The 17,809-nt window shown below is 36.4% G+C and overlaps 1 protein-coding gene across 1 annotated transcript; it reads left to right on the plus strand.

Moving 5' to 3' along the window:
* The first annotated feature begins 526 nt into the window (after nt 1-526).
* LOC107748860 (SEC14-like protein 1) lies at nt 527-16,910 on the plus strand. Its single transcript, XM_016563841.1, has 16 exons — nt 527-660; nt 1,107-1,196; nt 5,253-5,402; nt 5,503-5,634; nt 5,730-5,858; nt 7,227-7,416; nt 7,814-7,923; nt 10,188-10,377; nt 10,619-10,707; nt 11,724-11,794; nt 13,217-13,388; nt 13,700-13,834; nt 14,090-14,224; nt 15,863-16,114; nt 16,221-16,399; nt 16,538-16,910. Exons 2-16 carry the CDS (start codon nt 1,134-1,136, stop codon nt 16,641-16,643), a joined length of 2,103 nt encoding a protein of 700 aa, XP_016419327.1. The 5' UTR covers nt 527-660; nt 1,107-1,133; the 3' UTR covers nt 16,644-16,910.
* Nucleotides 16,911-17,809: the final 899 nt, after the last annotated feature.

Genomic DNA, 17,809 nt, shown 5'->3' on the forward strand with positions numbered 1-17,809 from the left:
ATTACTTATAAATTGTAGTCTGTTGCTCACTCCAAATTACATGACAAAAATGATAGTAACATAATCCATTACACATTTAGGTAATGTAATCAGACTACTTTTTGGATTACTTTTAGATTGAGACATTTGACCTAACTTTTTGATTTAAATAGGACAATATTGTGCCATATTGTGCCATATTAAAAATATTTTATTAAATTAAAATCTAATCATTAAAAGAAGAATCTGTCTATAACCACCTTTAGCACCCAAGCAACCTCTCACAAATCCTTTTAGACAAGCCTTAAGAAGTCATCAAAGCTGGACTTTGAACATTAAACATCATTACAAACATTCCTTATAGTTTATTTTGATATTTCCTGTACAGCCATTTTCAAAAACGTGTAAAATCAATGAATGCTATGCAATTTACGCTTCGTTTTTCACCTCTTACTTGTGGCTGAACAAGTGGACTGGGGTTTTGAGGCGGAGTTTGTGTGAGTTGTGTGAGTGACGTGGGTTATGTAACCTCATCTGACACAACCGTGGCTTTCACTTCCCCAGCAGAATGGAGCAGAATAACTAAAGCAGCCCAGACTGGATTCTTATTATTTCACATCAGGTTTTATCAAGACTTCCATTCAACTACATTCTCTGTGACTTTAACTTCAGAGATAAGGGGTAAGAGTTCATTTCACAGCTGTCCTAAATGTTTACCTCATGATCGCATTGGAGTCAGTCTCTGTTTACAGGTTGCTTTACTTCTGTTTCATTTAAATTGCCCATGCTGATGACAAAACAACAATGAATATGAAGTATGAATGAAGATACTGTGTCGACAGGCCTCTTTTGGGTCACTGGTTGTACACGGCCATCATTATTTTAAGTTACTGTCCCATTGCATTTTAAATATTCATACAGAGGTATGTATCTTAGATGTTGACCACATTAAAGAGTAACATTTTTGCTGAAGACTGTACAGACAATGAGAAAATTGTTTCCAGCCTGAAGATATAATAATACATAATGTATGATGTTTCAATATCTCAACCTATATGCTGTTGGATCAATTCTGTGTTTCTGTCCATAATTCTGTTCATAAATTGTATTTCTTTTTTTCTTCTAAGGAAGGGCTTTTCATTAGGGGTGCAGCGATGGTGCAGAAATATCAGTCCCCTGTGAGGGTTTACAAGTACCCTTTTGAGCTCATAATGGCGGTGAGTTTTTTAAAAATTGCATGCGCTTGAGAGAGTATGCATGCCAAATCATATTGTTTATAAGTCTGTCAATAGTTTGTTAAATCATTTTATATCTGGTTTTGTCTACACTGTTTTTTTTTTCTTCTTCCCAGTTTTGTCTTTTTTAATGAATTTACTCCCCAATAGTTCAAACAAGTTTAAACAATTAAGAATTCATGTAGAGTTACTTTAATTTAGTCATGTTCTCAAAGTTTGTCTAGTCAGCTGTACTCTGTCTCAAAGCTGCTTTGCTCTAGAGTTCACTAAACGTTTTTAGATTGGTTGTTAGCTCAAATACAGGTCAATTTTTAACCTCACAGAGCACAAGTCTCTATTGCTTTATTGCGTTAATAGTGTTTATGGTTTGACCTGAACTAGCATTCCATGTGCTTGGCATTGTAAAACGTATAGTTAACATCCTGTTATTTAATGTCAGTACTACAGTCCAGCCATACTAAAATATACAGTAATAGTGGATTATTGCCAGCTGAGAGCAAAATTCAAGAAACATGTAGAAGCCAAACAACCAAACGATCACATTTCAACTATTATTATATTTATACTGTACATTTAACAAACAAAAAAATGTCAGCCTGCCTTTTCAACCCCTACATGTTCATAATTTTTTGCATATCGTTGGGCCTATGCAGTTACCATAGTAAACAATAATAATAATAATAATAATAATAATAAAATCTCTAGGTCACTTTACAAGAAAATAACTTTATCCAGTTACATTCCATGTAAGATATATTCAGTGTAAAATATGGATCCTGAAAACCAGTTAACATTCACTGCAGGTTTATCTTAATAACTTTTATATCTGGTCCAAAACTGATTAGATTTAAATGCTTCTAAATTCGAATTACATTTCAGCTTTAGAAGCTGTTGTAAAATGCAGATAAACCCACACATTTGACTGAATTAATTAATGTGCCAAATTGCAACTGTAAATGACGTATTATTAAAGGGGTCATATGATGCTGCTAAAAAGAACATTATTTTGTGTATTTGGTGTAAATGAACTGTGTGTATGCGGTTTAAGGTTCAAAAAACACATTATTTCCACATACTGTACATTATTGTTTCTCCTCTATGCCCCGCCTTTCTGAAACGCGTCAGTTTTTACAAAGCTCATCGTTCTGAAAAGCGAGGTGTGCTCTGATTGGCCAGCTATCCAGTGCTTTGTGATTGGCCGAATACCTCAAGCTGGTGACAGAAATGTTACGCCCCTTACCATACTGTGATGCCGTGTCCTGGATCGACGAGACAAAAACATTAAAACCCATTATAAATATTATGAATTGTACTTAAGTGGGTTAAGAAACTGTCATGAAACTGAACTCTCTTTAAATACACTTAAGTGGCCTGCTTTTATTAATATTATATTATCTGCACATACTGTTGTTTTAAAAATATATATTTTTAAGATGAGAAGTACACTACAAGTGCACGTTAAATACACTTTTCACAATGAGTTCTAAAAATAGCTATACTAAAAATAAACTGAGTCTTATAATAATAATGGTCTGAATGTCCCTGTATTTTGCGTCTGGAGTGGTTCTGGCGCATTATTAATTCTGGCATACGTGAGCATCATGAAATCTCAAGGCATGATTGATCGGCTGGGTAATTGGGTTACAGTTTACATGCATTGATCCTCTCCACCCCCACAACGACATCATTTCCCCTGGCAAAAAAACTAATCACCTGCTCTTATCATCATTATTATAGTGTATTGGTTTTTTAGGTTTGCTGAGTGCACAGTTTGACGTCATAGTTTAGTCAGCATGGGCCACCGCTTACACTCACAAGAATCATTCATTGTGCGCACTCAATCAAACCACCTTTGGGGTTAATATTTACATTTACATTTATAAGTACAAGCTAGAAAGGCAAGGAATAAATAAAGAGAAAGACAATGTTTTTTTTGTTGTTTTTTATTTATTTAAGATGAAGTCAAGTAGCGTTCAAAGAGATGAGTTTTCAGCTGTCGCTTGAAAATTGTCAGGGATTCAGCATTCCGGATAGGGGTGGGAAGATCATTCCACCAGCCAGGAACAGTGAACGAGAATGTTCTGGAAAGTGATTTTGAGCCTCTCTGTGACATCACTAAGCCTTACAGTATTATTGTGCTTATGAAACAGCTGTGGAAGAGGTTTTGATTTTGTAAAAGGCTTGTCGCACACAATTTAAGGCCCACTTCAACAAGCAATCATGTTAGTATAGGAGAAACTTCAGGGATTGTTCTAGATTTCCAGGATTGGATCACCAGGGTTGAGTAAAATTCACAATTTAACTCCATGGGGTCGACGGTCACGCCGGCATTCAGTTTAGTTAGAATTTGAATTGAATTGGCCAAACATCTCACACAATGTTAATTTTTATAGTGATAGGAAGAGGAATTTACTGAATTACAATTCAAAGAAATTCAAAACAAAAGAGGAATTGCTTTTGTTCAACAATAAAGGTCATTTCACATATATTGTTCCAATTATGTGGAAGTACAAAGATAGAAAATACATTTATTTTAGCTTAAGTATAATGACATGTATAAATGTTTCTAGAAATTGTGCATATGTTGTATGTAAGAACATTAGTTAATACTTAAAGCAGTTGTATACATTTCTTTGAATTCCCATTCTATTTTAATTCTAATTTCTTAAATTCAAGTTACCAGGATAATTATGCAATTATGCATAATTGCTATTAAATACAATTCAGTTGCATTATAAATCTGTTGAAATTCAGGAATTAAATATGAATGTCAAAGTGCTTTTTAGCTGAATTATGAAAGGCACACAATCTTGTTTCTCAGTGGGACTGCTGTAATGAGACACCGAGCCTTTTCTGTTCCTGAGAGCAGAATATATAATGCTTCACCTTTTACACAAACGCTGTTATTGTGTACAGTCCAGAGAAAACATTTCATTGTTTGATCAATCGCTTTAATGGATGACGTCTATGGACATCATCACTTTATTGATTTAACACAAAGGTCGAAATATTGTCCGCATTTTAAAGAGGCTACCATACTTTTAGTGTAAAGCAAATATTAGTATACTGTACACAGTTTGCAGGTTTCTGTATGTACTGTATGTGACCTACTACATTGATCAGAATGTGCATTAAACAACACTGCATGGAATTTTGTATCCAGCTGTGCATTATGCGCGACATGACCTTCCATTCCAGTGTGACGACTATTTGTGCCAAAATGCATTAAAGATGAAAAAAACATGCATGATCCTTTTCATAATGTCCATTAAGGCATTCAATTTACTATTCTGAATATAGTCTGTACTGTAGATCATTTACATCTCGCACATGTGTACATAATAATATTGCTTGATTTTAAGCAGGATCTTGTTGCTATTTAATCTACGTGACTCTCACTGGAATAGCAGAGAACACATACTTAAACAAACATGCTGGAAACACCTCATCCACTGCTCGCCGTACATATGTTTGCACTGATGGCTAATGCACTGACGTAGATGCAATTTAAAGTGTGTAATGTGACACTAAACTAAATAGAGCACAATAAAAGGGTTCTGGAAGTATGAATCCTTCCCATTTAACAATACTATTATGCAAAGCTTTCAATACAGATCATTTGTATGTTTTAGAGTATGTCCCATGACTTCTCACAGTGAGAACCTTAAAACGTGGGAGATTAGGGAGTAAATATTGACAGGCGTACCTGTGGTTAATTTGTGTACTTGACTTAAGACTTCATGTGACATAATGTACGTGGTAACCTGGTCATATGAGCTGCCAAGTCAACTAAAACAATAACATATCACAAGACCTGTGTCCTGTTTTCAAGAACACACATAAGCTATACGAGGGTAATTTGCAGAAGGAGAACTGAACAAACCATATTTAAGAACATTGCACTGTGTGCAAAAATGGTCCCCATGTGTACAGCTACATTTCTGTCTTGTAATCAGTTCAGTATTTTATATTTTAGATCATTTAGACCCTTTTTCCTTTCCCACATTTAAATCTGTCTCACCTTTTTTTCTTTCATAGGCCTATGAGAGAAGATTCCCCAACTGCCCGCTGATACCCATGTTTGTGAACAGTGTCATCATCAGTGAGTGTCATAGTGAGGATGGGGCGACCCAAGTGATTGAACGCAGATGTACCGTGGACGTTGAGGCCCCTCGGCTTCTAAAGAGGGTATTTCATTTCATTATCAGTTTTACATGAACTTTAAGCTATTAAAACTTATCAATAGAAGGTACTTCGTGGTGATAATGACACATGACTCTGTGTTCAGATAGCAGGAGTGGAGTACATGTATTTCATCCAGAAGAACTCTTTGAACCGAAGAGAGAGAACTCTGCACATAGAGGCCTATAACGAGTCCTTCTCCAGCAGAGTCAACGTCTATGAGCACTGCTGCTACACGGTCGGAAGCCACATCCTGCCGTTTCTCTCTTATGGACACGTTTATGTGTTAGCCGGTTTGCGAGGGATCCTGATGTTTATACGTTCCCTCTTCAGGTTCACCCGGAGAATGAAGACTGGACCTGTTTTGAGCAGTCCGCCAGCATGGACATCAAATCCTTTTTCGGGTTTGAGAGCACAGCAGAGAAGATTGCAATGAAGCAATACGCCACCAGTATTAAAAAGGTGTGTGTGCATTATTTTTTTCAAATGAAGATACATTTTGTTAGTAAAAAATGTTTCTCGATTGTCCCAATGGTAAAGACACAACACACAAACACAAAAAGTAATGGTTCCAAAAATATGCTTCATTTTCTTTGAGCAATACAAATATGGAACCCCTAAGTGGGCAAAGTGATGGAAAAACATGACAGATGTTCATGAAAACATGAGGAAGAAAAATAAGTTTTCAATGATATTGCATTTACCACCAAATTGAGTTCACTTGCAAAACTCTTGCATTCGCCAGGAAAACTTTGCGTTCACTTGCAAAACTTTTCTGTGTCACGTCTCTGTTCCCAAAGACTCTTATTTTGAAATCCACAAAAATTTATTTTTTTTGTCTCACAAAAAATTGTGTTCTAAAAAAATATTGCATTCTTTGAGAAACCGTGTATGTGAAATGATGTTCTTCACATCTTGCTTGCAAAAAGTTTTGCAAGAGAGTGCAAAGGTTTCTCTGAGGAATGCAAAAGTTTTGCAAGCGAATGCAAAACCATTGAAAAAAAGAATTGCAAAAACTTTTTTTTTTTTTACCCCAACTCATTGTGTTCCATTACCCTGACCTTTCAGGGTCTCCATACAAAACAAAAAATAATGTCATATGGACAACATCAACAGTTTTGTCAAGAACAAGTCAATAAGCGTTCACTTGCAAAACTTTTGCATTCCTCTGAGAAACTCTGCATTCATTCACAAAACTTTTGTGTTCTTTCATAAAAGTATTCCGTTCCCTGAAAAACTTCCGATGCTTTTGCATCCAATATATATTTTTCCGTAATATTCCAGAAACTTTGTATTCACTTGCAAAACTTTTTCATACCCCTAAGAAACCCCTGGAAAAGCTTTGGAATATAGTTCTACCCATCTCATAGTATTTCCATCACTGTAAAACTTTTGCAAGCAAATGCAAAAGAAGTAAGGAAAAAAGAATTGCAAAAGCAATGCAAAAGAATTGCAAAAATTCTGTCACCCTGTCCTCTTTGTACAAAGAGATCTGGACAACTTGAACAGTTTTGTCTATAACAAGTAAACATTAACACTAAAATATTTGGAACATTCTTTGTTATTGCTATTTATAAATGTTATATAAATGGATAAATGTTTGCTTGCCAAGTTTTGTACAGCTTTATTTTCACTGCTCCCCTTCCTGCTTCCTGATTCCTTTATGTCTATTATCAGGATCTGCTTTGCTGTAGTGCACTAGTTGTAGCTGGCTTGCGTGTAAGAATATGTTTTCATGCGTCTGTGTACCCAAAGCCAATGTTTGCTTGTTTCATTTGTTTATTCACCCTCTATCTCTCTCTCTCTCTCTCTCTCTCTCTCTCTCTATAGGGAAAAGAGATTATTGAATGTCACCTCAAACAACTGGAGGAGGAGAACATTACCCACGTGCCCCGCTGGGCCCCTCCTCCTGCCCCCACCACGTCTCACGCCCTGCCTGTCAGCTCAGCCAGAGCTATCCCAGCATGCAGCAGCAGAGCTCACCCCGGCTCCACGGACGTACTGCCAGGCTCTCCGGATGGTGAGATGAATCATAGTGCTGCCCACAAGCATGTGCTCATAAATAATAATGTGGAGGAGGAATGAAAAGATATTGCACACCAACATCCTTCCTTGCTGTCTACTGCCTTTCAAAGTACTTTCAAAGGCAGTGTCCTAACTGCACCCTAAAATAAACCCCATAGCTTATTGTGACTTATTTGAAGCTCTACTGAGCAATCCTCACACAAACCGCAAAGGGTAATCAAATCACTATTGATTTCAAAATAGATTTGTGTTAGCATGCTGCTAAGCTAATTCCATTATACTCCAAGCATAAAAACACACACCACTTGGAAAAACAGGCTCTAGGTTTTGGAACAGAGCCAATGATCTCTGGCACGTTTCACAACTGTTTGTTGGTTGTGTGTTGTTCACAGACAAGTTAGATACAGACTACATCTCACGTTATCTGGGAAATCTGACCCCTTTCCAAGAGAGCTGTCTCATTCGCCTACGACTGTGGCTGCAGGAAACACACAAAGGCAAGGTGAGCGCAATATCCAAAATGAAATGGAAAGAAATTAATATTTTTATTTAACAAGGATGCATTAAATTGACCAAAAGTGACAGTAAAGACGTTTATAATGTTACAAAAGATTTCCGTTTCAAAGAAATACTGTTCTTTTACATTTTTTAAAAAACTTAAGCAGCACAACTCTTTTCAACATTGATAATAATAATAAGTAGGGCTGGGTTTTGACACAAAGTTCACGATTCAATTAGATTCTCATTCACAAGCTTGTGATTCGATTCGATTCGATTAGATTCAATATCGATTATTTTGGATATATATAGCAGGTACAGTACATGCCAAATTTTCTCAAGGAAAAAAAATCTCTCAGCTAATCCTGTAAAATATACATGAGAGTCAGTTGGTACTACATTACTATAATATTGAAGGTTAAAATTGACTGATTTGTTAAAATTACACTTAATGAAGTTTTTAAAATATTAAAGTTACAATTACATAATAATATTTCTACTTCAATTAATTTGTTTGAAATATAAACATAATGGTGGCTGTCATAAAAACTTGATGGATTTATTCAAACATAAATTAAACATTGATGAACATTAAAATTTATAATTAATATTTTATATGATGCATATATTTAGCAAAATGCCCCTCTCTACAGTTTATTTTTCTATCTGACTAATGAGTTCTTGGTCACTGAATCTGTTTTTCTGAGGTAAATGTGACGTTACATGTCATTGTTTACAAGACGTTATATTGACGTCTTTGCGACATCTATGCCTCAACCTGCTATTATTCGCTTCGCATTGGCTTATGTCATTTATGATTGTGTATCCCTTATTCAGGGACACAAGATACATTTGCTCTGTGTAATGATAGCATGCTAGAAATAGTGCGCAATTTGCTATGAACATAGTAGTAGTATTAAAATTGGTGTTAGTCTCAAAACTGCTAATACTAATTTTAAACTTAAGACGAATAACATAGCAGTCAATATTTTTTTATGTATCTCTAATAGGTAACAAAATCTCAAAAGAAAACATTGCTCTTGATTTACAAAAACATCAGTCTGTGACAATTTTCGCCTTGTTTTGGAGAATTTAATAAGGCCTTGTTTATTTTTGACTTCATTCAGGATGATTTAGTTATATTTCAATTAGGGATGCACCGATGCCACTTTTTCCAGTACTCGCCCGATACGATACTTTTATTTTTGGTACTTGCCGATACTGATATTTTTATTGCATTTGTACATTTTTTAAATATTGGGTACAGAAACCAAAAGGGTATGTATAATGTTAGTTGGTTAACTTCATTTATCAAATAGATACAGCCAAACCAAAATTTATTCAGACAACTTCAGCATTTCTCACATTATCACAGTTTATTCGCTATGGTTTAGAAAATGGTAATAAAATATGACAAGAACTCAGAGTTAAACTGTGTCAGAACAAATTCAGCTTGATAATGTTAGATAACTTTGATAGAAAGGCATGTAATGGATTACAGTCAACCCAAAATGATGGGTCAATTATAATTCAATTTATAATTAAAAATTATAATTAACTATGAATACTTAGTCGGGCAACCCTTAGCCTTAATGACAGCCTGTAGTCTCCTGGGCATACTGTCACCCAGCTTCATGCAAACCTCAACTTCAGTTTTTTTCCCAGACTCGGTATGAATAATTTTTAGACCCAAATTTTTATCAGTTTTACTGGTAGTCCACTGTATGAAGAATTTTTGGGTATGATTTGTCACAGTTTACTTTATTTTGCTATCCTCACTTACATAAATGAACTATAGTGTCCTGCACCCACTAGTAAAAAAAATATAAAAAATTATATCTGGTCTCTATATAATTTTTGTTTGACTGTATATCCTTCTGTTATTTTCACACTTAATTATGCCCATTAAAATGTATTTTACAAGTTTTTGTTACTTTCACGGTTAATTGTTTTGCTCTATGTACATCATCTTTAATTTAGTAGCATTAGAGTTGCTCCATTGCAGCGGCTTAGTACTGTAATCACGCGATTTGCTGTAAAAATGCAGGGTGTACTACAAACTTTCCAGTGATGTCTGTGAGAAAGGTTTAACTCGACAAGCTTGCGCATCTGTGCCGCCGCGTGCTTAATCCATTCAGTGTGCTTTGTTTATCAGCTCGCGCACATCAGCTATACAGGCGTTAATACTGAATGTGTGCGCCTCATGTCTTGCTGTCTGATAGGGTATTTTAATGGAATTATTACTTAATTATATATGAATAATTTTAGATCCCTAAAGACCAGCATGTGCTGCGTTTCCTGCGCTCACGGGACTTTAATCTGGAAAAGGCTAAAGAGGCTTTGTGCCAGACACTCACATGGAGGAAGCAGCATCAAATAGACTTCCTGTTGGACACATGGCAGTGTCCACAGCTCCTGCAGGACTACTACACAGGAGGCTGGCACCACCATGACAAAGGTCTGTCTCTTCTAAATGTTTATTTTGACTTTATGCATGGCTGTTTGACTTCTTAATCCAGGATGTGTGTTAGTCCCGTGCTAGACATAAAATCAGCCTTTGAATAAAAGATCAATTGAAGTGAGAGTTTGAATCTGATCCAAAAATTGATCTGAGCGAGGTGTTTTCAATAAAGATTTATAAATATTAAACAAGGAGAAATCAGTGTGGTTATGTGCTTGCTTGTGTGTGTATTTTGTAGATGGACGTCCTCTTTATATCCTTCGACTTGGACAAATGGACACCAAAGGTTTAGTGCGGGTGCTGGGAGAAGAGACCCTTATGAGACATGTAAGATTTAGACTAATTCCATATCACTCTTCACAATACACATACAGAAAGTCATACTGTTGTGTTTGTAACACCTTAGTGCTTTACCATAGAGCAAGTTTTAGCTCAGGGCGATATGACAATATATAACAATGATACAAGTAATCCTCCAAATCTAGATCTAGCTATATTATATTATATTAAAGTGTTGTCTAAATATATCAGGGCCACAGGTTCTTAGGCAAATGTCTGAATGTTCAATGGTAATTAAGAGATTTAAATATTGGTCTGTTTTGTTCTAAGCAAGAGTAAATAAATCTTAAAAAGTACTACTGGGGATATGATTTGTTGAAAAGTCTGAAGCTCGGGCACACACCTAAGAATTTGAAGGCAATTAGACTTAAATATTTGTTAGTTTTGTTTCTAAGCCAGCACAGACAATTCTCAAAAAGCATCATTGAAGATTCAATCGTTGTCTTAGGTGAAACATAGGCTGTTGTCAAAGTTGTGCGATGTGAGTTTAACATTTTCCCAATTTTATTAGTAATTTAACTGACAATGTTCAGAAATGTAGGGTATGGCTTTGATTTCAATTAGAAACAACTCTAATTTTAGACAGAAGTACTATATCATTCCTTTCTGTGATTAAAAATTAGTCATATTTTTACACCTCAAAGTTGTTTAAACTGGAAGCTTCTAGAAAGTCAATGCATAATGCTTTTAATCCCACAGTGAGCAAGCCTGGGGCGATTGTTGCACGGAATGAACAATTCAAATTTGGCGATAGCAGAGAAACAAACCTTAGAACAAACCATATGGACTGTCTTTTTAGAGCTTCTTTACAGCAGAATTGATCTCTGTTTGTGTCGCTGAATTGCTATTTTTTTGTTTATCACTGTAAAGCTACTTTGAAACAATCTTTTTGTATAAAGCACTATAGAAATAAAGGTGACCACACCAATGGAGCCAGTTCTCATCTGGCTAAATTCAATAAAATGACTAACTATATACCCCTTCACCTTTGGTCCAACCTTCAGGTGCTGTCCATCAATGAGGAAGGTCTCAGACACTGTGAAGAGAACACCAAAATATTTGGAAAACCAATCAGGTACTTATGAATACATGTCTAAGCCAGTCTACAGTTGGCATAAAGAATGAGACCAAAGGGATTTTATCATTTTGGTTCCAATTCCAACTCCACTCCACAAACTTCTAAACGGAACTAGTGTGAATAAGAATCAGTTCTTGGTTCTCAGCCCCAGTGGTCGCACATATTATGTGTTTTATGTGATGTCTCGGACCTGATAAATAATATCTGCTTCTGTGTTTGTGTTCTGTAGTTGTTGGACGTGTAATCCTCCAAATCTAGATCTAGCTATATTATATTATATTAAAGTGTTGTCTAAATATATCAGGGCCACAGGTTCTTAGGCAAATGTCTGAATGTTCAATGGTAATTAAGAGATTTAAATATTGGTCTGTTTTGTTCTAAGCAAGAGTAAATAAATCTTAAAAAGTACTACTGGGGATATGATTTGTTGAAAAGTCTGAAGCTCGGGCACACACCTAAGAATTTGAAGGCAATTAGACTTAAATATTTGTTAGTTTTGTTTCTAAGCCAGCACAGACAATTCTCAAAAAGCATCATTGAAGATTCAATCGTTGTCTTAGGTGAAACATAGGCTGTTGTCAAAGTTGTGCGATGTGAGTTTAACATTTTCCCAATTTTATTAGTAATTTAACTGACAATGTTCAGAAATGTAGGGTATGGCTTTGATTTCAATTAGAAACAACTCTAATTTTAGACAGAAGTACTATATCATTCCTTTCTGTGATTAAAAATTAGTCATATTTTTACACCTCAAAGTTGTTTAAACTGGAAGCTTCTAGAAAGTCAATGCATAATGCTTTTAATCCCACAGTGAGCAAGCCTGGGGCGATTGTTGCACGGAATGAACAATTCAAATTTGGCGATAGCAGAGAAACAAACCTTAGAACAAACCATATGGACTGTCTTTTTAGAGCTTCTTTACAGCAGAATTGATCTCTGTTTGTGTCGCTGAATTGCTATTTTTTTGTTTATCACTGTAAAGCTACTTTGAAACAATCTTTTTGTATAAAGCACTATAGAAATAAAGGTGACCACACCAATGGAGCCAGTTCTCATCTGGCTAAATTCAATAAAATGACTAACTATATACCCCTTCACCTTTGGTCCAACCTTCAGGTGCTGTCCATCAATGAGGAAGGTCTCAGACACTGTGAAGAGAACACCAAAATATTTGGAAAACCAATCAGGTACTTATGAATACATGTCTAAGCCAGTCTACAGTTGGCATAAAGAATGAGACCAAAGGGATTTTATCATTTTGGTTCCAATTCCAACTCCACTCCACAAACTTCTAAACGGAACTAGTGTGAATAAGAATCAGTTCTTGGTTCTCAGCCCCAGTGGTCGCACATATTATGTGTTTTATGTGATGTCTCGGACCTGATAAATAATATCTGCTTCTGTGTTTGTGTTCTGTAGTTGTTGGACATGTCTGGTGGATCTTGAGGGGTTAAATATGAGGCATCTGTGGAGACCGGGAATCAAGGCCTTGCTGAGGACTATAGAACTTGTAGGAGCCAATTACCCTGAAACACTGGGCCGTCTCCTCATACTGAGAGCACCCAGAGTGTTTCCTGTGCTCTGGACTTTGGTAAACACACACACAAACGTATGATTTCTCATTGTGATACACTTAGCACATAAAAATAATGTTAACAAATAGTTCACGATACTGGGGAAGACTGAGATAAGCATATACTCAGTCTTCATATAATTTTGTAAATTGTTCTACACATTAAGCCCGTCAAGAGTTAAATGTCATGTTAGTGTGGTCGTATTGCACTCACCTGACCTTTCTTAATTACCAGGCATTCTGTAAATGTCATGTTTGCCTGAGCCTGTGTTAGCAGTGCTAATGAAAAATGACCCACTGATCTCTGTTGCACCCTCTTTTCCTGTCAGGTGAGTCCATTCATTGACGAAAACACACGGAAGAAGTTTCTCATCTATGCTGGGAATGACTACCAGGGGCCTGGAGGTCTGGTGGACTACATCAACAGAGACTTCATCCCTGACTTCTTAGGAGGAGACGCTCTGGTGAGTCTTTAAGAGCTGTTGTTGGGTGAGATCTGACATGTTTAAACTCTTGGATTGGTTGAGACACTTTCTGATACCTGTGGTAATGCATTCATACTAAATGTTTTTGCCTTGAAGCCAAAGAATACCAAGAGATGTATGTTCTCTATTACAGGACACAATGTAGCTGTACAATATTTATTCAGACAGAAATGAAAACAATCTAATCTCACTCTAATCTAACCTGGTTGACTGTGTTTCTCTTGTTTAATTCAGTGTGATGTTCCTGAGGGAGGTCTGGTTCCCAAACCTCTGTACCGTACGGCTGAGGAGCTGGAAAACGAGGAGGTTAAACTGTGGAATGAAGCCATCTACAAGAGCGCGAGTGTGCTGAAGGGAGCTCCACATGAGGTACAGCTCATCCACAGACAACACTCAACAACATGCAGCTGCTGCGCTTTACCAGATCAGGTGTACGATTTCCAGCCCAAAAGCTCACCAAAACCCGCCCGATCCAACAAAAAACTGCCCAAAACTTTAACTGTCAAAATAATGTAATAGAATTTTATTGATATGTCAATCAAGGTTAATAAGGACCATTTGTAACTCCTTAAAACAAAATAAAGATGACAAAATAATATAAAAAAGACAAATTTCCCAGGAATACAGATCAAATCAGTGCAAATACATTAAAGAGAATTACCAAATAGAAATGTCCAGGTAGACACCAGCCTATGTCAAAACGGCAATCAAGAAATTAACCGATACCCTCTGAAAAAACACATGCATCATTTCAGTGTCAACAGTCAGAATAAGCCAATTTAAATGCAAAAAGTGCCCAGTAACGTATAAATGATCGCAATCAATTAGCAGGTATTTCACTCTTGTTCATGCACACACCATAACAGTCAAAACTGTGGCATTCATTGTTACTGTATAATCCGATAACAAAAAATTTACCACAATGCGATTACCTTCGTGTCATTCAGAACTTTTTGCACAGTCCAAACTAATCAAGTCCACCAGCTTTCTGATGCAGGACAGGATCGCATAGTCCCATATTCAGTTTGGATTTTGATGAAATTATTTAACTGTGCTCTGATTTCAGTTGCATTTATTATCAACTAAGCCTTCGCGTCATCTCCCTCCACAGGTGTAATTCACGTTTTGAGTGTTGAGTCACTCTCTCAATCACGTGTAACTTATTTAGGCCACTCTGGCATCGTGATCGCTTGGATATACAGCTATACGTTTAAAATCGTATACCTTATCACGCTAAAAACCCGTCATTCATGAAGCATCACGTCTGTCTGCTGATCGCTCGTGATTGGCTAAAAGTGCAGCACCAGCCGACTGCAGAGCGCGTGTGTATTTGGTAACATGATTGGATGCATACATGCACATTTGGGTTTTGTTTTTGAACCAATTAGCCTATACAGTTTAGATACTGAACTGACCCCAACCCAGATTTTGTCCACCCACCCAAACCATTTTTTACCCGCACGATCTCCAATCTGGCAACACTGCGGTTTACTTCAGCTGTGCAGAGTTTAGTTGCATGTACTGTATGTTGATGATTGGCACCATCTGTTGGATATAAGAAGACATGCAGTGTGAAAGTCAAACACTGTTCATCTAGTTCTGCTCAGTCATTTAAAGGGGTCATATGATGTTGCTAAAAATAACATTATTTTGGTTATTTGGTGTAATGAAATGTGTTTATGCGGTTTAAGGTTAAAAAAACACATTATTTTCCACATACTGTACATGTCTGTGGCACATCAAATACTGAAAAATAATATCAACTAATGTTTCTGGAAATACTCCATCTGTTGTGTTTATGAACATGCTTCTGACAAATTTATACTGAAAAAAAATAAATAAATGCGTATAAAAAATAGCAGTTATCTGCATTTTCTGTTTATTTAACTCCATTTCTATTACTTCTGCTTCCTCCAGTAAATTCTAATTTGAAACACAGTTCTGTATCCTGTTTGAAATTAAATTCTGAATGGAGCTCAGCGCTGTGCGTGATGAATTCATTTCCAGGTGCTGATAGAGGTCACAGAAGCATCTTCTGTCATCACGTGGGACTTTGATGTGTGGAAAGGCGACGTGATCTTCAGCATCTACCACTCCAGAAGGGCTCCTCAGCCAGTTAAAAGAGACGGTCTGAGTGCACACAACCTCGCCTGTCCTGCCGGCAACAACGTCCAGCTCATCGACAGATCCTGGATGCTCGGACAAGACTACAGCATGGTGGAGACGGCGCTGACCTGCCGAGAGGGAGAGAGCGTACAGGTGCGGGAATCTCATGAAACCCATCAGCAACATCAACATGGCTCATATTTGAATATATCCTGCTGGACAAACTTCTTTCTCCTTTGATCCACATCTTTCCCATCAGGGGTCTCATGTGACGCGCTGGCCTGGATTCTACATCCTGCAGTGGCGTCTTCACAGCAGCCCATCGAGCACTTCTTCCAGTCGGCCGCGTGTAGATGATGTTCTGGCGTCTCTGCAGGTCTCCTCACACAAATGCAGAGTCATGTATTTCACAGAGGTGCTGCGCTCCACTGACTTCAGGTCTCTATCATTACAGCATAAAAACATAGGAATGAAACATAAAAAGCACAGCATCTGAATGTTGTCACTACATTAAAAATCTCATCTGGACGGCCGAATGATTTCTCTAAAGGGTGTGTGTGGTTGTGTTTGTGTCAGGGGCTCCATGAGCAGCCTGGAGTCGAGCCACAGCGCTTTCTCTCTGCTCAGTGCCGCCACCAGCTCCTCCAACCAATCACAGACAGAGTCAAGCATCTCAAGATAGCTTCTTCATCCAGCTGGAAAACAAGACTCTTCTGACTCCAGCTCTGCAGGAAACGATGAAAGATCATGTGACGCAGTGAAACAGAGGTTCACATTAAACAATAATAAACGCTGATCTTTTTCAGACAGTTTATCTCATGATGAGCTGCAGGCTTTCTGTAAATGATATGCAAGCTTTCTGTACATTGTTACAAATACATTTGTAAATGTTGTTTTCTCTGGTTGTCTGATTGAGCAACTTTTTCAATGTGGTGCATAAAGTTACAATATGCAACATTTTTTTTATTTTTCTCAGAATTAACTAAGTTTAAATAATAAGCATTAGACTGTGGAAAAAGCTGCTGCACATTGAAATAGAAACTGAATTATATTTATTTAATAATGTTTGTAAAGTTATGTAGCTTACACCCATGAATTAAAATTTTATGCTTCAACCTTTACTGAATTATGAATTATGAAGGGGCCCAGAACTTAATTTTAATGCGGAAAAAAAGGCTTGAAAGATTTTATAAATATTTCATAGTATCATAAAATCTCCTCGTAGTTATAAATAATAACAAAAAAATATTACTGAACAAAAAACATATTACATTGATTTCCGTGGAGAAAAAAAAAGGATAAATATTGCATAGTATCATAAAATCTCTTTAAAATTCTAAATAATAAACAAAAAAATATTATTGAACAAAAATATATTACATTGATGTTCCTGAAGGGAAAAAAAGAGTTACATTTCAAGTAGCAAGGGTGACCCAAAAAATGAAGAGGCTCAGAGTTTAATCAATTTTAATGGAAAAAAACAAATAGCTCATAGAAATTGTATAAATATTGCATAGTATCATAAAACCTCCTCAAAATTCTAAATAATAAACAAACAAAAAATATTATTGAACAAAAATATATTACATTGATTTTGAAATGAAGAGACTCAGACGATTAAATGTTTCAAAAGAATTTGTCTAAAGTTCAGTTGCATAAACACTTTTTCTCTAGCAGTGCTTTGAATGTTGCTTTCAAACATGTAATAATAACTATAATATTAATAATAATAATAATGATGATGATGATGATGAAGTAATTTTTGTATGAAATCTATAACACTAAAATGTCATGATCTCCTGAAATACGGCCTGAGAAATATGACACAATAGTGTAAATATTACATAT

The sequence above is a fragment of the Sinocyclocheilus rhinocerous genome, unplaced genomic scaffold, assembly GCF_001515625.1.
Source record: "Sinocyclocheilus rhinocerous isolate Xijiao unplaced genomic scaffold, SAMN03320098_v1.1 scaffold350, whole genome shotgun sequence".
Taxonomy (NCBI): domain Eukaryota; kingdom Metazoa; phylum Chordata; class Actinopteri; order Cypriniformes; family Cyprinidae; genus Sinocyclocheilus; species Sinocyclocheilus rhinocerous.

What these genes read in the sequence shown, in the direction of transcription:
- LOC107748860 (XM_016563841.1), top strand. Translation starts at nt 1,134, where the DNA reads ATGGTGCAGAAATATCAGTCCCCTGTGAGGGTTTACAAGTACCCTTTT. An exon ending in TCTTAGGAGGAGACGCTCTG is followed by an intron (nt 13,835 to 14,089) that starts GTGAGTCTTTAA and finishes TGTTTAATTCAG; the next exon opens with TGTGATGTTCCTGAGGGAGG. An exon ending in GAGAGGGAGAGAGCGTACAG is followed by an intron (nt 16,115 to 16,220) that starts GTGCGGGAATCT and finishes CTTTCCCATCAG; the next exon opens with GGGTCTCATGTGACGCGCTG.